Source organism: Trichechus manatus, unplaced genomic scaffold (genome assembly GCF_000243295.1).
Source record: "Trichechus manatus latirostris isolate Lorelei unplaced genomic scaffold, TriManLat1.0 scaffold00038, whole genome shotgun sequence".
In the NCBI taxonomy this organism is placed as follows: domain Eukaryota; kingdom Metazoa; phylum Chordata; class Mammalia; order Sirenia; family Trichechidae; genus Trichechus; species Trichechus manatus.
In genome coordinates, this window is record NW_004443974.1 from 7,385,439 (window position 1) to 7,408,116 (window position 22,678).

The 22,678-nt window shown below is 36.7% G+C and overlaps 1 protein-coding gene across 15 annotated transcripts in view; it reads left to right on the forward strand.

Annotated features, from left to right (window-relative positions):
* The window catches only part of RABGAP1 (RAB GTPase activating protein 1), a 204,403-nt gene that overhangs the window by 49,314 nt on the left and 132,411 nt on the right, over positions 1 to 22,678 (forward strand). For 12 of the 15 annotated variants that reach the window (XR_002823991.1, XM_023730701.1, XM_023730709.1 and 9 more), the window contains 8 exons: positions 10,810 to 11,044; positions 12,662 to 12,866; positions 13,636 to 13,810; positions 14,431 to 14,588; positions 18,665 to 18,775; positions 19,327 to 19,393; positions 20,102 to 20,204; positions 21,230 to 21,399. Coding sequence is in view for 14 of the 15 variants with exons in the window: in XM_023730701.1 (XP_023586469.1) it covers positions 10,810 to 11,044; positions 12,662 to 12,866; positions 13,636 to 13,810; positions 14,431 to 14,588; positions 18,665 to 18,775; positions 19,327 to 19,393; positions 20,102 to 20,204; positions 21,230 to 21,399 (1,224 nt within the window). In the remaining variant the exon portion in view is untranslated. Of the gene's footprint in view, positions 1 to 10,809; positions 12,498 to 12,661; positions 12,867 to 13,635; positions 13,811 to 14,430; positions 14,589 to 18,664; positions 18,776 to 19,326; positions 19,394 to 20,101; positions 20,205 to 21,229; positions 21,400 to 22,678 lie in introns of those variants that run through there. The other 3 variants (XM_023730711.1, XM_023730712.1, XM_023730714.1) reach the window with 3 other exon arrangements.

Consider the following 22,678-nt stretch of genomic DNA (forward strand, 5'->3'; position numbering starts at 1 on the left):
ACTGTCCAAAGCCTTGGAGATGTAAAGATAACTTAAGAAATAGTGTCTACCATCTAATAATGCCTGGTCTTGCTCAAGGGGCCCATTAAAGAAATATTTTCCAAAATAAATAGAAATGCTGGAATAAACATGTATGCTAATATTATGGTAGTCCCAATGAGGAAGTGATTAAACCATGTCTAGAGGATGTAACACTTTAGGCTTGATCTTAAAGAATACACAGGAGAAGCAGAGGACTTCTTTCCAGGAGAGGGAACGGTCTATGCAAAGCATGAAGCTGGAAAGTTTAAGATGCTGGGAAAGTTGAGTAGTTTGATGTGACTGATAAGAGACTAGAAAGGTAGGTTGGGCAGAGTTATGAAAAGACTCATTAATGCTTACGAATTTGGGCTTTTTCCTGTGGACACTGAGGAACCATGGAAGGATTTAATAGTAAAGCAGTGCTTGATCAGAACTAAAATTTGCAACTATAACCTTTTTTTTAATTGTACTTTAGATGAAGGTTTACAGAACAAATAGTTTCTTATTAAACAGTACACATATTGTTTTATGACAATGGTTAACAACCCCACGACATGTCAACATTGTCCCTTCTCGACCTTAGGTTCCCTATTACCAGCTTTCCTGTACCCTCCTGCTTTCTAGTCCTTGTCCCTGGGCAGTTGTGCCCCATGAGTCTCGTTTTGTTTTATGGGGCTGTGTAGTCTTTGGCTGAAGGGTGAACCTCGGAAGTGACTTCATTACTGAGCTAAAAGGATGTCTGAGAGCCATACTCTCAGTATTTCTCCAGTCTCTGTCAGGCCAGTAAGTCTGGTCTTTTTTTGTGAGTTAGAATTTTGTTCTATTTTTTTTTTCCAGCTCTGTCCAGGACCCTCTGTTGTGATCCCAGTCAGAGCAGTCAGTGGTGGTAGCCGTGCACCATCGAGTTGTACTGGACTCAGTCTGGTGGAGGCCGTGGTAGTTGTGGTCCATTAGTCCTTTGGACTAATCTTTTCCTTTTATCTTGTTTTCTTCATTCTCCCTTTGCAATTATAACTTTAATGGCCATATGAAGGATAGATCAGATGGGAGAGAGAAAGGAGGCAGAAAACTACCTTTGCAGTAGGCTTAAGTGAAGTGAAAGAGCTTGTGTGTGGAGTAAAGGACTTAGTTTTACCCTAAATAAGGTGTCCTATATCCTTGGTTCAGAGAAATAACCTTTAGAGTAATTGTATTGCTTTGGTCTGGGACTTCCAGGCCACACCTGAGAATTTGTGCTTAGGAGTGGGAGCTGGCCAGACCAGAAAAGGTTCACCTGGAAGGCTGATATCAACTAACCTCAGGCAGCATGAGTAGCCTGTCAGGCAGGACTCGTCAATAAAAACCTGAACACTAACGCTGAGAGAGCTTCCTGGTTGCAAAGGGTGGCTGATGTGCCCACTCGGATGTGTCAAATCCACATTGGGAACTTTCCCAGGCCCACCTGTGCATATCTTCTTTTGATGATCCTGATTTATGTATCGTTTTATTATAATAAAACCAGTAGAAGTAAGTATAGTATCTTCTGTGAGTTCTGTAAGTCGTTCCAGCTAATTAACATAGACAATGTCTTCTTAACTTGTAAAGTCTGAGGTAGCCCCGGTGATTTGGGGCAGAGAGAGAGGGTGCTGTGTAGGCAGCTCATGTCAAAAATGATAGAGAAGTAAAACATGGGGATATGATTGATCTCTGCCTTCTGGAAATTGGCTTTATGCTGATTCTCATCCATGAAGCTATCGGCGTACCATACTAAGGTATTAGTTATGTGGAGAGTTAAAAGGAAAAAATGAATGAAAGGAGAGCAAGGATCAGTAAGATTTGTGAGTAGTGTGAGAATTAGAGGAGTCAAAGATGATTAGGATTCTTTGACCACCAAGTGAATAGCAGTGCAATTCATTAATATAAAGAATATAGGAGGAGGATCAGACAGTTAAGTTTTAGACAGAATAAGTTTAGAGTATCCAGCTGAAGGTGCCAGTAGACAGTTGCACTTAGACATGTGGTTTTTGAGCTCAAGAAAGAGGAAAAGAGTGTAGATAAAGATTTGGGATTGTTTCTATGTTGTTGAGAGTAGATACCATGAGAGGGCTCACGACTCTGTAAAATGAGGTTAATGTCAAAGACAGAAGCCTGGATGAATGCTCTTTAGGGGCAGATAGAGTTGTGTACTTTTTAAAATCACATCTTTTGCAGAAAACATATTCTGTTTTAAGTCAAGTTTACTGTGGTAAAATTTACACACATTAACAGCACACAGTACAGAGGAAGTCAGCACAACTGGACTAAACCAAAGCTAAGAAGTTTTCTGAATACAACCAAATACTTCGAGGGACAGAATAGCAGGGGCGGGGGTCTGGGGACCATGCTTTCAGGGGACATCTAGGTCAGTTGGCATAACAAAGTTTATTAAGAAAATGTTCTGCATCCCACTTTGGTGAGTGGCGTCTGGGGTCTTAAAAGCCAGCAAGCGGCCTTCTAAGATGCCTCAATTGGTCCCAGCCCACCTGGAGTAAAGGAGAATAAAGAACACCAAAGTCACAAGGAAAGTATTAGCCCAAGAGACAGAAAGGGCCACATAAACTGGAGACTGCATCGACCTGAGACTAGAAGAACTAGCTGGTGCCCGGCTACCACCAATGACCGCCCTGACAGGGAACACAACAGAGAGTCCCTGATGGAGCATGAGAAAAGTGTGGTGCAGAACTCAAATTCTAGTAAAAAGACCAGACTTAATGGTCTGACTGAGACTGAAGGATCCCCAAAAACTATGGCCCCCAGACTCTCTTGTCAACCCAGAACTAAAACCATTCCCAAGGCCAACTTTTAGACAAAGATTAGACTGGACTGTGGGACATAAAATGATACTCGTGGAGAGTGTGTTTCTTAGCTCAAGTAGATACATGAGCCTAAACGGGCAGCTCCTGTCTGGAGGTGAGATGAGAAGACAGAGAGGGTGAGGAGTTGGTTGAATGGACATGGGAAGTCAGGGGTGGAAAGGAGGAGTGTGCTGTCACAGTATAGGGAGAGCAGTTAGGGTCACATAACAACATATGTATAAATTTTTATATGTGGCACTAACTTGAATTATAAACTTCCGCTTAAGGTATAAGAACAATAATAAAAAATTTACACACAGTAAATTTTTAGATGTTTGGTTCTATGAGTTTTGACAAATGTAACCACCACCACAATCAAGATACACAATTTTGTTATCACTCCAAAAAGTCCCCTTGTACCTCTTTTTAGTCAGTCCTTCCTCTCACACACACTTCTCAGCCCCTAGCAACCACTGAACTGATTTCTGTTTCAAAAGTTTTGCCTTTTCCAGAATGCCACGTAAATGAAATCATACCGTTCTTTTATGTGTGGCTTCTTTTTTTACTTAGAATAATGTTTTCAAGATTCAGCTGTGTTGTTGCATGTATGAGTAGTTCATGCTTTTTATTGCTGAGTAGTGTTCCATTGTATAGGTATATCACAATTTGTTTATCCATTCACCAGTTGATGAACATTTGGGTTGTATTCAGTTTTTGGCGATTATAAATAATGCTGTTGTAAGCATTCACAGACAGATCTTTATGTAGAGATAAACATTTTTATTTTATGTTTCCGTTCTTTTTTTTTTTTTTTAAATACCTAGGAGTGAATCAGATGGTAAGTTTATGTTTAAAAGAAACTGCTAAAGTGTCTGTACCATTTTGATTCCCGCCAACAATGTATAACAGTTCCATTTGCTCCACATCCTCACTAGCACTTGGTATTGTTGGGGTTGTTATGTTTTGTTTTTAATTTTAGCCATTCATATAGATATATAGACATGTATGATTGTGGTTTCAGTTTCCCTGATAACTAATGATGTCCAGTTTCTTTTCATATGCTTATTTGTCATCTGTGTATCTTTTTTGGTAAAGTGTGTATTCAAATCTTTTGGCCCGTTTTTAAAAATTGGATTGATTATTTTTATAATTAATGGGTTGTGAGAGTTCTCTGTATATTCTGGATGCAGGCCCATTATCAGATATATGATTTGCATATATATTCTCCAATTTTAATGGCTTGTGTTTTCATTCTCTTAATAGTGTCTTTCAAAGAGCAGAGTTTTTAATTTTCATAAAGCCCATTTTCTCAGTTTTTTCTGATTCATATTTTTTGTCCCAAGAAATCTTTGTGTCACAGATCACAGAAATTTTCTCCTGTGTTTTCTTTTGTTAGTTTTATAATTTTATGATTTACGTAGGTCTGTGATCCATTTTGAGTTAATTTTTGTATACAGCGTGACGTGTTGGTTAAGATTCATGTTCTTTGCATACAGATGTTCAGTTAATTATTCTAGCACCATTTGTCGAATTGCCTTTCTTGGTTGAAATACCTTGCCAACCTTGTCATAAATCAGTTGGCCATATATGTGTGAATCTATTTCTGGACTCCATTCGATTCCATTAATGTATATCTCCATTCTTTTTCTAATGCCCCGCTGTCTTGATTACTGTATCTGAAACTATATTTATTTTAGAGACGATTGTGCTGTTAGGAATGTAGTTGGCAGCAAGCAACAAAAAGTCCTACTGATAGTAGGTTATTCTTCTCATATAACAAGATGTTTGGAAATAAGCAGTTGCTAGTTTGTTTAAGCTGTTCACCTATACCAAAGGACAGTGACCCTTGGCCACATCTGGCCCACCACCTGTGATTGTAAATAAAATTTGATTGAAACACAGCCACATTCATTCATTTATGTATTGCCTCTGACTGCCTTCATGCTGCCAAAGGCAAAGTTGAATAGTTGTAACAGAGACCATTTGGCCTGCAAAACCTAAAATATTTGTTTTCTGATCCTTTACAGAAAAAGTTTCCCTGTCCCTGATGTATACCATTAAAGACTCAGTTTCTTTTTGTTATCCACTCCATCCATTATCTTTGGCTTACTGACTTTTGTTCTGATACCTGTCATCGCATGATCATAAGACATCCACCATGGTTCCGTGCATCCTGTTCTTTTCTAAGACCAAAAGGGAAGAGGGGGAAAAGAGATGGCACCAGCCATGTTTGTTTCTTTTATCAGAAAAAACAGCCATCTTCCAGAAGTCTCCCCAGCAGACTTCTGTTTACATCTTCTGTTTACATCTCAGTAGATAAAATTATGTTTTGTGGTAAACCTTAGCTAAATACTTTTCCAGCCTCTCTAGTGGAGATAGGCAAATGCCGTAAGAAAAAACCAGTGTCAGCAAGTCCTTTTATCGTGATGAACTATTCATGTTAGAAAATAAATTAACTGTGCAAGTCTCAACCCAGTGGTTCTCAAATCACGTGGGATGCTTGTTTAAAATGTAGATACTTGGTACTCATGCACAGAGGTTCTTCCGGTTGGGGTCTAGATGACCTGCATTTTCCAAATTGCCATAGATCATTTTGATGCCTATGCGGACACTCTGAGAAATACTATGTTGGCATTCTAGTTTGGGATTTTGATCTGAGTCAGTGTTTCTCAATCCTGGCTGTGCATCAGAATCACCTGTGGAGGTTCTTAAAAATGCATGTGCCCAGGCTGTATCCTCTAAGACTGTGATTTAGTCTTACCAGTGGGAGGTGGGGGGACAGAAAGAGTGGCAGGTATTTGAATTTTTAGCAAACTCCCTGGTAATCTTGAGAATTCTATTACATAGGGTTAAGAACCATTAATCTGAGATTCGTTCTCAGAGTGAGGTCCCCAGACTAGCAGCTTCACCATTTCCTGGGAACTTTTAGGAAATGCAAATTATCAGGCCCCGCCCCAGATTTACTGGATTGAAACTCTGGGATAGGGCCCAACAGTCTCTGTTTTAACAAGCTATTTAGGTGATTGTGATGCACGCCAAAGTTTGAGAACCTTGACAGGCATTGCTGAATGTTTCCCAGTTTGGACTAGTCAAGATTAATTGATTGTCTTTTAAAACAAACAAAAAACAAGATTTAATAGGTTTAAGTATCGTGTATTGTAACGTTACAGGTAGTAATTTTGGGATTGGATTGAAGGTTCACAAATTAACATGATAATTGCTGAGTACTGTATCTGACCTGAGTATCCAAGGCGTTTGTTAGCTTGCTATTTTTAAACAGCTTTTAAAAATCATCATTATCATGTGTGTACATTACTTTTTCCTAGCCTTTAAGGAGGAGTTAAGAAATTAGAAGACAATTCTTAATCTTTATAGAAATAATAAACTAGGGAAGAATTCAAGATAAATATGCATAAACACAAAAAGCAAACAAATAAACATGGTTCCTTTCCAGAGTTATGTATATTTCTGTTACAGTGTAGGCAGCCTGTCCAACAGAAAACTTGGGTTTACTCAACCCATGTACCAAAGAGTAAAACAGCACTTCATAACATGTGAAATATAGTCTTTTCTTCAGTTTAGTTCAGTTTTTTAATGATAGCCTTCCCACTTGTAACTACTAACTGCTTAAACACAGACTCTTAATATCTCCCATCTGTTTTCAGGAAGCTGTATCTATCCTGCTGCATGTCATTTCCCTTTCCCCTGAGAAAACAGTAATTTTAGGATCAATTGGGTATATTTTGTTAACTCCGAATGATACAGTATTTCTTCTCCAGTTTTGAGAGGATAAGTGGAACTAAGCACTACTTTCTTTTTTAAGTGCTATATAAAATGTTTTAAAGCAGAACTTTTGGAAAAAGAAATCTGATTGCAGTTCTGTATGTGCAGAATCAGGCATAATAGTTAAAATTACTTAACGTACTTGTAGTTCCGTTACCAATAACACAAAACATAAAATGAACTTCACAGAAGCAGAACTTGTCATTGAAACCAAGGGGCTGAGCACCTGTCTGGCTTTTATTTCCAAGCGAGAGTAGCTTAAGTGTTAGAATTTCCTTGGGAAAATGTCAGCAAAAAAGGCTTCAGACTGTTTCCCAATAATAATTTACAGCCAGAGGCACTTGAAATTTATAGTTATAAAAGCTCAAAACAATAAAAGATGTTTTAACTGGGTTCCTTGGTTGCCTAGAGGTACTGCTGTTATTGGAATTTTGTTTCCTAACTTTTGTGATAATTTTATTCGATAGACCTCATTCCTTTTCGCAGTCTCATAACCGCACCCATTTTAACTTTTTGTCAGGCTTTGGTCTTCAGAAAGCCTCCTAAGTCAGCCCCTTTTTTCTTCATGACTTCCTTTTCCTAAATTAATTATTTTGTTAGCTTTTCTAGCATTTCATTTGTGTGTGTGTGTGTGTGTGTGTGTGTATGTTTTAGGTGAAAGTTTACAGTACAAATTAGTTTCTCATTCAAAAGTTTATACACAAATTGTATAGTCCCCGTAATGTGTCAGCACTCTCCCCTTCCCCTTTACATCCTGGGTTCCCTGTGTCCATTCTTCCAGGTTTCCTGTCCCTTTTTGCCTTCCTGTCTTTGTTTTTGGGCAGGTGTTGCCCATTAGCTTTCCTATACTTGATTGAACTAAGAAGCACATTCTTCATGTATGTTATTATTTTTTAGGCTTGTCTAATCTTTGGCTGAAAGGTAGACTTTGGGAGTGGCTTCAGTACTGAGTTAGCACGATGTCTGGAGGCCATAGTCTCAGGGGTCTCTCCAGTCTCTGTCAGACCAGTAAGTCTGGTCTTTTTTTGTGAATTTAAATTTTGTTCTACATTTTTCTCCTGTTCTGTCCTGGATCGTCTATTGTGATCCTTATCAGAGCAGTCAGCGGTGGTAGCCAGGCACCATCTAGTTCTTCTGGGCTCAGGCTGGTGGAGGCTGTGGTTCATGTGGTCCATTAGTCCTTTGGACTAATATTTTCCTTGTATCTTGGCTTTCTTCATTCTCCTTTGCTCCAAAAGTGATGGGACCAATAGATGTACTTTCGATGGCTACTAGCAAGCTTTTAAGGACCCTAGACACTACTCACCAAAGTAGGATGTAGAACATTTTCTTTATGAACTGTGTTATGCCAGTTGACCTAGATGTCCCCTGACACCATGGTCCCTAGCCCTCAGCCCCAGTAATTCAGTCCCTCAGGGTGGTTGGATACATCTAGGAAGCTTCTATGGCTTTGCCTTGGTTAAGTTGTGCTAACTTTCCCTGTATTGTGTGTTGTCTTTCCTTTCACCAGAGTTAACACTTGTCTACTATCTAGTTAGTGATTTCCCCTCTCCAGCCCTACCCTCCCTCCTAACCATCAAAGACTGCTTTTTTTCCCCTCTATGTAAACCTTTTCTGAGTTTTTATAATAGTGGTCCCATACAGTATTTGCCCTTTTGTGATTGATTTATTTCACGCAGCGTAATGCCGTCCAGATTCATGCATGTTGTAAGATGTTTTGCGGATTCATCATTGTTCTTTATCATTGGATAGTATTCAGTTGTGTGTTTGTACCATGATTTCTTTATCCATTCATCTGTTGATGGGCACTTAAGATGTTTCCATCTTTTTGCTATTGTGAATAATGCTGCATTGAACATGAGTGTGCATACGTCTATTCATGTGACAGCTCTTATTTCTCTAGCATATGTTCTTAGAAGTGGGATTGTTGGATTGTATATTTCTATTTCTAGCTTTTTAAGGAAGCACTATATCGTTTTCCATAGTAGTTATACCATTTTACATTCCCACCAGCAGTGCATAAGCATTCCAGTCTCCCCACAACCTCTCCAACATTTGTTGTTTTCTGTTTTTTTTGATTTGTACCAGTAACACTGGGGTGAGATGGTATCTCATGGTAGTTTTGATTCGTATTTCTCTAATAGCTAATGATTGCAAGCATTTCCTCACGTGTCTTTTAGCTGCCTGAATGTCTTCTTTGGTGAAGTGTCTGTTCATATCCTTTGCCCAATTTTAAATTGGATTATTTGTGTTTTTGTTACTGAGGTGTTGAAGTATTCTGTAGATTTTAGAGATTAGACCATTGTCAAATATGTCATAGCCAAAATTTTTTTCCCAAACTGTAGGTTCTCTTTACTTTTTTGGTGAAGTCTTTTGATGAGCATAAGTGTTTGATTTGCAGGAGCTCCTCGTTATCTAGTTTATCTTCTGGTGTTAGTGGTCGTGAGTTATGGTTTGTATTGAATTTATGCCATGTATTAGGGCCCCTAGTGTTGTCCCTAATTTTTCTTGTGTGATCTTTATCATTTTAGGTTTTATATTTAGGTCTTTGATTCATTATGAGTTAGTTTTTATGTATGGTGTGAGGGATAGACATATTTTTACAGATAGACATCCAGTTTTGCCAGCACTGTTTGTTAAAAAGACTGTCTTTTTCCCATTTAATGGACTTTGGTCCATTGTCAAAGATCAGCTGACCATAGGTGGATTGATTTACATCTGAATTCTTGATTCTGTTCTGTTGGTCTACGTGTCTGTCATTGTACTGTACTGGGCTATTGGCGATTACTGTGGCTGTGTAGTAGGTTCCGAGCTCAGGTAGTGCGAGGCCGCCTGCTTTGTTCTTTTTCTTCAGTAATGCTTTGCTTATCTGGGGCCTCTTTCCTTTACATATAAAGTTGGTGATTAGTTTTTCCATCTCAATAAAGAACGCTTTTGGCATTTGGATTGGTATTGGGTTATATATATGTAGATCACTTTGGGTAGGATTGACTTTTCACAATTTTGAGTCTTCCTATCAATGAGCATGGTATGTTTTTCCATTTTTCTATTTATGTATGTTTTTCCATTTATGTCTCTTCTGGTTTCTTGCAATAGTGTTTTGTAGTTTTTTTGTCTTTTATGTCCCTGGTTTGCTTTATTCTTAAGTATTTTATCTTTTCAGGAGCTATTATAAATGCTGTTGTTTTCCTGATTTCCTTTTCAAAGTTGTATTTGTTGGTATATAGGAATCTAACTGATTTTTGTATGTTGATCTTATGTCCTGCTGCTCTGCTGAATCTATTAGTTCTGGTAATTTTCTTGTGGAATCTTTGGGGTTCTCAGTGTACAGGATAATGTCATCTGCGAATAGAGATCGTTTGCTTCTTTCCAATTTGAATGCCCTTAATTTCTCTTTATTACGTTATTGCTTTAGCTAAGACTTCCAGCACAGTGTTAAATAGGGGTGGTGATAAAGGGCATCCTTGTCTTGTTCTCATTCTCAGGGGATCTAGCATTTCTTGAATAAGTACTTAATGACAATACTGAGTTTTGTCACTTGTGATGTTCCTTAGCACTGGGCAGTCTTCACTCGATTTTACTTACTTATTCAGCAACTAATAATATGCCATCATGACTCCAGAAAAATAGTTGACATTATTGAAATAGGGTGTGTTTTCCCTCAGGACTGTTTCATACATTCAACTCCCCAGGTTTATTCAAATGTTTCAGAACTTTAAAAATCTGTTCATATCAGAAAATACAAAAGACTTATTATAACAGGTATGGTAAAATATATGTGGGAAATTTATTGCCTCATAAATACTTTTGGAAGCAAACACATTCCCCTACCCCCCTTTTTTTTTTAGAGTAAGAAAAGCTATTAAAGGTATTCCTCAAAGCATTATTTTTCACCAGACAATTTGCAGATATTTTAATTGTTAGTTTAGGACACTAGAGGACTTCAATAACTTTGGTAGGCTATGACATTATTAGTGTGAAATTCACTCTGCAGGTTTTCATGAAAAATTTTAGGAGTTAAGAGAACAGCTGCAGCTTTTTTTTGTTGCAGCTTTATTTTTTTAAAAACATTCAGAAGATATCTTTGTATTCAAAAGAAATGCTGATGACTGTCTTGAGAATGTAGACCCATTTTATTCAGTACTGGCCTCTCTTTCTCACTTTGCTGACCGCATGTATTTGTGACCCTCAGATTGTAGGGAATGGAAGTGAGCAGCAGCTCCAAAAAGAGCTAGCAGATGTGCTGATGGATCCTCCAATGGACGAGCAGCCAGGGGACAAGGAACTTGTGGAAAGATCACACCTGGATGGTGAAGGAGATGCGCCTCTTTCTAATCAACTGTCAGCTTCATCCACCGTTAACCCTGTGCCATTAGTAGGGCTCCAAAAACCAGAGATGAGCCTGCCAGTGAAACCAGGACAAGGAGGTTAGGATTGCTGCATTGCTTGCGTAACTGAAGGTTATTGCTTTTAATATTTGAATGTCCACCCTGTACTAGATTTGATTCAGAGCAAAAGGCATCATCTGTGTTCTGTAGAATCTCCAGATCCCCCTAAGTCTAGAGGGATGTGAAAGGAGTCAATTACATGTGCCTTTAAGTGTATTTCAGTTATACTGTAAAAAGAGAAACTAGTTAAGTGACAGTGAGAGAATCTTTTTTTAGATTGCTTAAAGATTTTTTTCAGGTAAAAGAAGAAATTTGAGGAGGATGCTAGAGAAATGAAGGGATAATGCTTGGTGAATAGATGTTTGCTCTAGGCTTGTGTAGCTCTATGGGAGTAATTGCCTAGTATAAAGAGAGGCTAGGATAAGACAGTAGAAAGGCATAGCAGGGAGGACAGTTATAAAGCCTCACTGGGAAAATAGGGTGTTAAAACTGTCGATGTTTATTGAGAAAATAAAAGCAAGGGGATTAAGAGAACATAATAAAGAGGCTAAAATAATGAGTAAGAGAAATAATTATAGCAGCACAGATCAGAAAGAAGACAGAGATAGGATTTTTCTGAGAGGTAAAATACTAAATTTACATTTGTCCTAAATATAACTTATAAAGTAAAAACAAATTAGAAGAGGCAGGAAGGTAAGTCAAATCTGAACCTCGAGTCACCTTTTAGGTTTGCAACTGATGCTACAGCAGTACCTGGAAATTTTGGTGTTAGTTACAGACTTACAGTGTGAGATAGGAGCAGGGCTTCAAACTGGTTCAAACTGGTTCAGTCATGGCCGATGAAGGAAAATACGAACAGACCCAAAATTTTAAAATTTGGGTGAAGCAGAATGACAACCGAAATGGGAAAAAAAAATTACCGGCCGAAGCTCTGGAATGGGAGACTTGGACGAGGCGTAGTGAGCCCTTTCAGGAGTCTGATGCGGGAGATTGGATTATGGCCAGGATTGTGGAGAGCAACTCACATTCAAAGCAGCGTGGTTGGCTGCCGCCTTTGAGCGGGGCACTGCTGTTTCCAATTCTGCTGTTCAAGAGATTTGGTTGCTATGCAGCACACACACACATACTGCCCTTGTTTTCTAAAAGGGTGATTAAGTTTGTAGCAGGGCTTCGACCTGTATTTTTTCCTGTTCCAGTTGTCATTCCAGTTCACCCACATTTTTAAAATTTGGGTCCATTCGGGTTTCACTTTGTCGGCCATGACTGAACCTGACAGAACTGCTTCGAAGTCCTGGATTGGAGTCCCTGGGTGCTGCAAATGGTTAACATGCTTGGCTGCTAACTGAAAGGTCGGAGGTTTGAGTCTACCCAGAGGTGCCTCGAAAGACTTGGCAATCTACCAAAAAATCAACCATTGAAAACCGTATGGAGCACAATTCTACTCTGATACACACGAGGTCACCATAAGTGGGAAATGACTCCACAACAGCTGGTTAGTGTGAAATTTCTGGCTTTCTGGGGCATTTCTCCTGGGGGTATAGCATGTTATCTCATTATTACTTAGTTTTAGAATTTAAATGTTATTTTTTTAGTTTTACTTGCTGTTACATCAACAAAATGTCAAAGCAAAAATAATCATCCTATTGTTTCTTTCAGATTCTGAAATGTCAAGTCCTTTCACACCAGTGGCTGATGAGGACAGTGTAGTTTTCAGTAAACTAACTTATTTAGGCTGTGCCTCAGTAAATGCCCCCAGGAGTGAAGTGGAAGCTTTAAGGATGATGTCCATTTTAAGAAGCCAGTGTCAGATTTCACTAGATGTAACCCTCTCAGTGCCGAATGTGTCTGAAGGAACTGTGAGGTAAGGCTAACTTATTACTTTAGAAAGAAGGATTAGTCAACAAAATACATAATAATTTCATTTATGTAATGTTTAGTTTATCAGGCACTTATGTCTTTCCAGGATTGTGACCCTCATAAAAAGTGGTCATTCATTTGTAACAGTTTTATAAATAGTTTCCCCATCCCCAGTCTTGCATAGCATATTGGAAATTTAAATGTTTTGGGGATAATTGAAATACGTTCACCAGAGAGCCTGCCTAACAAGCTAATTTATAATTTCTGCATACCTCTGATACAAATACTAGCATGACATAGTTCAATACAGAGTTTCATACTGATTTTGAAAATTACAAAAACCTGTTGATAAATGTGAAGTATTTTAGTCCAGTCCCTTAATTTTTAAGATGAGGGAAAACCCTATAAAGCGGTTCTACTCTGTAACACATGGGGTCTCCATGAGTTTGCATCGACTCAATGGCAACTAATAACAACAGCATTAAAAGAAGTGAGGAAACTCATCTGTCTTGCCCTAGGTTTCTAGTTTTTAATCAGCGTGCCTTCCAGCCTGGGTTAGGTGCTCTTCCTAGGTAATCTTGGAATTATATAGTCAATAATGTAATAAATCCACATATGACTTATTTATCAAGATTTAGGATTAATATGATTAGCATACTAAAAAAGATTTATATGATTTTCTTGCTAGAAAGATGAATTTTGATTCCTACTATGGATATAGTGCATATTGTCCCTAATTCCTTTGATCTGTTTGTATCTTCTTTTCTGAATAGACTCTTAGATCCTCAGACAAACACTGAAATAGCAAACTACCCTATCTACAAAATTCTCTTTTGTGTCAGAGGACATGATGGAACTCCTGAGAGTGACTGTTTTGCTTTCACTGAAAGTCATTACAATGCAGAGCTCTTCAGAATACATGTCTTCCGGTGTGAAATACAAGAAGCTGTAAGTCCTTAACACAAAACTTCCTGCAAGTGAAATTTCATCAGTGCCCTCACCTGGTTGAAGTGATTACAGTATTTATTATGGTCACTCATCAGCCAGATGAAATTCTCTGCTAGTACTTTACTGATTCCAACCTGATGGGCTTCAATATAAACAAAATAAAAATCTGGTTAACCAGAACCTTGTTGTTTCTAAGAGTGTCAGAGGGGACCAGTTGACTGCTTCTTGATTGGGTAAGATAGGCATCCTGGTTCCAACAATAACACCATGCAGACCATTCTTTTAGAGCTAACTTTGTTAGGGCTATTTATATTATTGTAAGTATGTTCAGATAGTCTCTGACAATTTAGGAAGCCATTTTTTCAGTTGGATTTCAAGTGTTTACTATTGTTTGTTTTTTTAAAACTCCTTCTCTGGCCATTTTTAGTGTAGCTTGCTTTATAGGCCTACTGTTACTGTTATTATTATCTAATTTGTGTTAGATAATTTACCAAAAGAAATAAGTGGGGGAAAGATTAGTAATCACTGTCGCTTGCCCCCTCCAACACCCAACAAATTAAGTAAGCTTCCAGCCTGATAATGGCTCATTTCCTAACGTATCTGATTATATGTGACTTTAGGTAAGCCGGATACTTTACAGTTTTGCCACTGCCTTCCGCCGTTCTGCCAAGCAGACCCCACTTTCAGCCACTGCTGCACCCCAGACTCCTGACAGTGACATCTTTACCTTCTCTGTGTCTTTAGAAATAAAAGAAGATGATGGTAAAGGTTATTTTAGGTAGGGCATCTTATTTTATTTTATTTGAGTTTATATTATTATATTACCTGTGGTTCAAGGGAAACTCTAGGTCAGATTACATAACTTTTATACTGTATTGCTTTTATAGATAGTTTTTTAATGTGAGTGATACTGGAAAAGAGCTTTTTTAATGTAAGTGATAAAGGAAAAGAAATAGGCAACTTTGCAGAGGCAAGGTTTAAACATTTTTAAAGCAATAAAAAATTCTTTCACACGGGGAGTTTTGTTATGTTACTGCATTCTCTTAGTGAGATTCAAAGTATCTGGTTGATTGTTGATATGAAATATGGCAGAGGCTAAGTCAGCTAGATTTGTAGCTGTATTTGTTTTGTTGTTTCCATGATCTAAAGAGCTTAAGGCTGTTGAACTCAAGTTTTACATTAAAGTTTATCAGAACACATTGAAAAAGGAGAAATGAGGCCTGTGCCTAAAGTCTCACCTTCCATAGAGAGTTGGAAATAACTGGTTTTTGTTTTTAAGTAAAACTTCTTTGGTGGAGAGAACCCTGAAATTGAAATCAAAAATTTAATTATTGCTGCTGTTAACTTGGTGACCTTTTCCCAGTCTCTTTCCATCTCTTGTTAGTAATTTCCTTATTTATTAAATGAGATGGCTAGACTCTAAAATCTTTTCTAACTCTAAAATTTTATGATTGGAAGATGACTTTTTTTTCTCCATAGCCCATATCACAAAATGAGTACTGCTTGGGATCATAATCGATAATTGCATATAGAAATCTGTTTCCTCCAAGACTATCTTACAAACCACGCCAAACCTGTTGCTGTCAAGTCGAGTCCTGCTCATAGTGACCTTACAAAATGGGTGAAATAAAACTACATCAAAATACGAATTATTTCTAATATTTTGCTTTTAAATTTAAAAGCACAACGACTGGTTCGTTTGTTAGGAAAAATGGTAACACTTGGTCTCCCTTCAGAGACTGGAATTGTCATGCCATCTGGTGGCCAATTTAGTATACATTGCAGCTTCCACTTTGATTTGAGCACTGAAGTGCGAGGCATTGTGCTGTGTCCTTTGTCACTGGATACAGTTCTGTTCTCACCGCAACACTGAGGTACTTCTTTCCTACCGTTTGTGTATTCCTTCCCTGGAAAGTTTAAGCTATAATCGGTAATCTTTCTAATTTTTTTGATTATACTTTAGATGAAGGTTTACAGAACAAGTAGTTTCTCATTAAACAGTTAGTACACATGTTGTTTTATGACATTGGTTAACAACCCCACGACGTGTCAACACTGTCCCTTCTCAACCTTGGGTTCCCTATTATAGCTTTCCTGTCCTCTTCTGCCTTGTAGTCCTTGTCCCTGGGCTGTTGTGCCCCATTAGTCTCGTTTTGTTTTATGGGGCTATTTAATCTTTGGCTGAAGGGTGAACCTCAGGAGTGACTTCATTACTGAGCTAAAAGGGTGTCCGGGGGCCATACTCTCGGGACTTCTCCATTCTCTGTCAGGCCAGTAAGTCTGGTCTTTTTTTATGAGTTAGAGTTTTGTTCTACAATTTTCTCCAGGTCTGTCTGGGACCCTCTGTTGTGATCCCAGTTAGAGCAGTCAGTGGTTGTAGCTGGGCACCATCTAGTTGTACTGGACTCAGTCTGGCGGGGGCTGTGGTAGTTGTGGTCCATTAGTCCTTTGGACTAATCTTTCCCATGTATCTTGTTTTCCTCATATTTTTTTCCTTTTTAAGAAAAAAAATAGTTTTTTCTTAAAACAGTTTTTATTTTCTTTTACTATAAATTCCAATTATGAATAGGAAAGATTCCTGAGATCTCAGTGGAGAAGCACTAGGGTTCTCTCTCCTGAGATCAGGCACCTTCAGTGTAGATGGTCACAGACATCCTTGTTCCATCTACCCATATATCAAGGAAATGCTGTTACAGAAAATCTCTGGATGGTTAGATTTGCTTTTCACATTTGTTAGGGCTTTGTTCTCTTTTTGTTGTTTGGTTTTACTAAATTTGCAGATTATAATAAATTGAGTTTCATATAGTTTTATGTTTATCTAATATAGTGATAAAATCATTGAAAAATATGCCTTTCTTTGTCCGATTTGAACTTCTTGTCAAATGCAATTCCTTTTATAAAGTAATTCTATAATATGCCTGGAAATAGTCATTGAATATTTCACAGAAATAATTATTGAGGCTACCCAAGAGTTATTAACATGGTCTTCTTAACGCTGTATAACGATGAGCTTAAATAGTGGAAATAAGTTAAATGGTGAATAGAATGGTTCAAATATGATGGTGTATCCATGTGATTTACCATGTACCCAAAGAGATATATGTATATGTAATCACAGTACAAGATAAGTTGCAGTTTTACCATAACATCAAAATAGAGACAAAGTGTTACGGGAAGAGTAAATGCTCTTCTTTTCATTCCTGTAAAAATACAGTTCTCATGATGTTGAAAGTATAAACCTGCCTCTCAGTTTAGCCATTAGAAAGATGAGCTTTTTCATTTACACACCGTCTAAGACACTTTTTTTTTTTTTTTTTTTTTTTTTTTTTTTTGCCTCTTTTAATCCACCAAACAACCTTATGAGATCGGTTAGGTAGTTGATATTGCCCTTATTTTATGGATAAAGAAACCTAGGAAAGTTAAGCCTGGGTCTTAATTCATACAATAGAAATTAGATGTTAAATTCCCTGCTTGGATCCATTCACAGAGCTAGTGACAAGACCAGAAGGATAATCTGGATCCCCTGACATTCAGTGAAATGAACTTCAACTGATTACATTCTCCACTCTGCTTCCTGTTAATGTAGCTTTTCCTTGCCCTTCAGACTCAGGACACCAGAAATAACTTTATATCTGTTGTTTTTATTGCTTTAAATATTGCTGAGAGATGAGATTATACTCACTTACACTTCAGTATCACTTACTTGTACTTCAGTATACACATAACATAGAAACCATCATATCTGTAATCAGGTTAAGTTGAAAATTGAGACCCATCTTTTTCCTTATTGGTGAAATTCTGTCAGCCACAATTATTTAATAATTTGGTATGTAGAAGTTTTCTTTGAAAATGTTTGTCATTTCTAGACTACTTTTTAATATACTTTGATTTTTTAATCTAAATGTTATAAAATGTTCTTGAATTGGTTACTATGTAAGTGCCGGTGGACTTCAAACTATTTAATTTTTTTTCTTCAAAGCTACATTTTAGTTTGTATGGGTACTCAGAGTTTTCATGTAGCCATTTATAGTACCTACTAATGGTTCTTTTGCCATTTTTTTAAAGTTGCACGGAAATAAGACACAATTTAGGTTTGCTGCATATTGGCTGATTGCCATAGGCAGATGTTTGCCTTAAAGAATAAAGAAGCTAGAGCAAGTGGTGTGTGGGAGACTAGGGGATTATTTTGGTAAACTGGCATTTTAAGAATATTTTCAACTCTCTTATTAAGTTGATGTTTATTAACTATATCACTAGTATTTTTATACTTATTACACAGGTGTATAATTATTACACAGTGATCAGGTTAGCACTGCTTAAGGGTGATAACAGTTAGGTAGCAGCTTAATGTTGGGAATATCCTCCTCATCTCTATTATTTTTTAAAGGCAACTTGTATTGAAATTCAAAGGATGTATGTTTAAGTATGTTTTTATTCATTATATACTTAAACAGATATGGCTACTGTCTTATTTGTAAAAACCAGTAACCAAATATAAAGGAAAGGATACTTTTTTTTTGTTTTTTTGAGTGTCTGTGTGTTAGATGCCATGCTAGGTCTTTTACAGATATCTAATTTTCACAGCAACAAAATAGGGAAAACACAAGCCACGTTTTAGGAGGCATAGGAGTGGTTTTTCTAGCTTTTATAAATGCTTTAGTGTATTAAATGCAGTAAGATAAATTATAGAATATTTTTACATCAAGAGGCAGATAATAATTTCTTTCTTTTTATATTATTGAAAACCAGGCACAGAAAAGAATCAGACATTTGAGATCTTTGTTTAAAAAAATTGTTCTAGTATATGTGACAAGAAAATACTGTGCAAAATTAATGAAACATGTTGGTCTACAGTGCAGTTCCCAAAGATAAGGACAGACAATGCTTTAAACTACGCCAAGGAATTGATAAGAAGATTGTCATCTATGTGCAGCAAACAACTAATAAAGAACTTGCTATTGAAAGGTAAGTGTTTTTAGTAAGTTTAGCTGAAATATCAATTTTAGTTTTTATCAGTCTAATGAAGAGCCATATACTGTATTCAAAAATGTATCTGCAAATTATTTTGTTCCTTAGAGAATTCTTTTGGTTAATAAGGGGATGATTGCTTCATCCACTTTGAAATGCTTGGTGTTGTTAGGTGCCGTTGAGTCGGTTCCAACTCATAGTGACCCTGTGTGCAACAGAACGAAACACTGCCTGGTCCTGTGCCATTGTAATGATTGTTGTTATGGTTGAGCTCATTATTGTAGCTACCGTGTCAATCCATCTCGTTGAGAATCTTCCCTTTTTCTGATGACTTTGAAATAGCTTTTATAAATCTTTAACTAGTGTGCTAACTTAGGTTATCTCAATTACTGTAAAGAAGTAAGGATTGTAATGTTGAAAACAACCAATTTATTGATAATTCTATTAAGTATCCTTTTCCATCAGTAAGGTTTTTTTTTAAGTGACCTAGTTTAAAAGTTCTTTTGTGTTATCTTTTCTCCAAATTAATGTCAGTTCTTCTTTTACAGGTGTTTTGGTCTTCTTCTTAGCCCAGGAAAAGATGTACGAAACAGCGACATGCACTTGTTAGATTTGGTAAGAATTGCTTTTTATTGGAAAATTATATACTGTTTCCTCAGTAAAGGTCATCTCACTTTATCTTATCTGAATCTAATATAAAAACATGTTTATTAATGTGTTCTTGTAAGCTGTAAAGCAGTATACAAAGATAAGGGAGCTTCGTTATTCCTGACTTACTATTTATTATTTTGACCTTGGATAAGTAATCTACTTAGTCCAGCCTTGGTTTCTTGACTGTGCGGTGGTGATAATAATTCTCCTTTATGTATCGTGTAGGGGTGATAAGAAAAGCAAAGGAGGAAATTTATGAGAGAATTCTTTGCAAACTGTGATGTGCTTTACAAATGGTTGACGGTGTTAGTGTTATGCTATTATATGAAACTCTTTACTTGCAAAACTAAAAATAATGTGGTAATTATTCACTTGACAGAAGAAGTCAACATAGGATTTAGGTAGTGAATCTCCCTAATATTTGTACAGTTTGATTTGATTTAAAGGCATTCACTTTATAAAACTTTTCAGGGACAATTGCATAAATAATTGGCACATCTAATGTGAACTGTAATCATTCATATCACTTTTGCTTTTAAAAAAAGATCCAATGTTTCATTTTCTTATCTTTTTGCATCTCTTACAATAGTATTTTTTAAAGACAGCGAAATGGGGGTTAGCTATCATTCACTCACTTTGGCATTAAGATTTGTTGTTACTCTTTTTCTTTAGGAATCTATGGGCAAGAGTTCAGATGGAAAGTCCTATGTTATTACTGGGAGCTGGAACCCAAAATCTCCACATTTTCAAGTTGTAAATGAAGAAACTCCCAAAGGTGCTGACTTACACAAATGTGGCATTCATTTCTGATAATAATATTCAGATTGCTGATGTCATGAACAGAAGTTTTAGCCCCAAGAACATCCTTAAATCCTAAGACTGCTGTTTGATCAGTACAGTGCTTTCCCTAAATCTGGTGAAACCAAGGAATTTGAATAGTTCTTTGAGTATATTAATAAATTTGACCAGTAAACAAAGTATCATTCTCTATTATTTCTCTCTGTCCATTTTTCCCTTCCCCTCTTCTTTTTCTTCCTTTCTGTTTATTTACAGATTTATAAATTTATTTTTATAGTGAGGTAATACACTTACATATGGTTAAAAATTCAAAGGGTACAAAAGTGTATAGAAGGAAAGTAAGTCAATCACAGTCCCAGGGCCCCTCCCCAAAAGGAACGACTCTTACCAGCTTTCTGCGTAGCTTTTCAGAGCTATTCTATGTATAAACAACCTTGTACTCTTCCTGAATTTCATTTAATGGCTGCATAATATTTCACCCTGTAAATGTAACATTATTTGCTTAACTAGTGCCTGTTACTGAGCATTTATTCCTCCCCCCTCATTTTATTCTACGGATAAATGGATAAAGGATATAACAGACAGTTCACAGAACTGATTGGTAAGTATGAGGGAAAGTTTACCTTAATGGTAATTAGAAAATTTAAAAATATGAGATACCATTTTCAACCAAGATTTTAAAAGTTAAGAATTTCCAGTGTTGGTGAGGATGGCATAAAGAAACCGTATGCCACTTTTGGAAAACAATCTGACAGTATAAGACTTCAGATGTATACCACTGTCACTTACATATTCCACTTCTAAGAGTCAACTCAAGTAAATAATTTCTAATACAGGAATTTTTTTGTCTTAAAATAGTGATTTGATTATTTTAGATGTTTATTTGATGGTTTTACCTTAAGATAGCTTTAAGTTTTTAATAAGAGTAATCACTTTTACATTAATCACATGAGTAAGACTATTTTCATCTTTTTAATTTGCTTCTTCTCTCTTTCTCTGTAGATAAAGTACTGTTTATGACCACAGCTGTCGATTTGGTAATAACAGAAGTACAGGAGCCTGTTCGATTTCTCTTAGAGACAAAAGTCCGCGTTTGCTCACCTAATGAAAGATTATTCTGGCCCTTCAGCAAACGTAGTACTACTGAAAATTTCTTTTTGAAACTAAAACAGGTATTGTGCTTTCCTGTAAATATGAGGGATGAGGGGAATAAAAAAGGAGAAATCACTTTTGAGACTATTATTTATTTTAACCATCAGTTAGATCTTTAAACAGCCATTTGTATTTTAAATATATTCAGAGGAAAATATATGTTTTATATTTACCCACCTGTTTACCATTTTTGTTGCTCTTCATCCTTACAGTTCAGGTTTTTATCTAGTATCATTTCCCTTTAGTCTGAAAAATTTCTTTTGGCATTTCTTTTAGTACAGATCTGCTAAAGACATTCTGTTAGACTTTTTTTATCTAAACAGTCTTTATTCACCTGTATTTACTTAGGTTATTTTCACTGGCCTATAGGATTCTGGGTTGACAGTTTTTTCCTTGCAGCACTTTAAATATGTCATTCCACAGTCTTCAGGCTTCCATTGTTTTTTAAGAGAAATCAGTATTGCAGTACCACCCCCCCACCACCACCACCACCACCGCCACAATCCGCAGCTTTCCATGATTTCAGTAAGCTACGGTCATCCAGGGTCTGAAAATGTGATGAAATCTCATACTGTCTCACTCCATCCCACCCCAGGACCACATTCATATAACTTTTATTACAGTTTATTGTTATAATTGTTCTATTTTATTATTAGTTATTGTTAATCTCTTACTGTACCTAACTTATAAATTAAACTTTATCATACCCATGTATGTATAGGACAAAACATAGTATATATAGAGTTCAGTACTATCCATGGTTTCAGGTATCCATGAGGGGTATTGGATCATATTCCCCACGGATAAGGGGGAACTACTGTAATTTATATTGTTGTATTTCTCTGTAGCTACTTTTTATCTTTGGTTTTCAACCTTTTAACTATGATGAACCTAGGTGTGCTTTTCTTTTTTAATAAAAAGACTATTTCTAAAGAAGTTTTAGGTTTATACAAAATTGAACAGAAAGTACAGAGAGTTTCCATATATGCCTCTCTCACCCGTCACAGTTTCTTCTGTTATTAATATCTTGCATTAGTGTGGTACACTTCTTACAGTTGATGAACGTATATTGATATACACCCACTCCTCACTTATTGACATGGTTAGGTTCCAAAGACCATGTCGTTGTGTGAAAACTGGCATTGTGCAAAAATAGAGGGTGACCACATCAGATCACAAAATGGAGAATGACTACATCATTACATAACTTCCAAATTATATCATTACATAACTGTCAAATTATACCATTACATAACTGCTAAACCACTGAGAATCGTGGCCCAGCCAAGTTGACACATA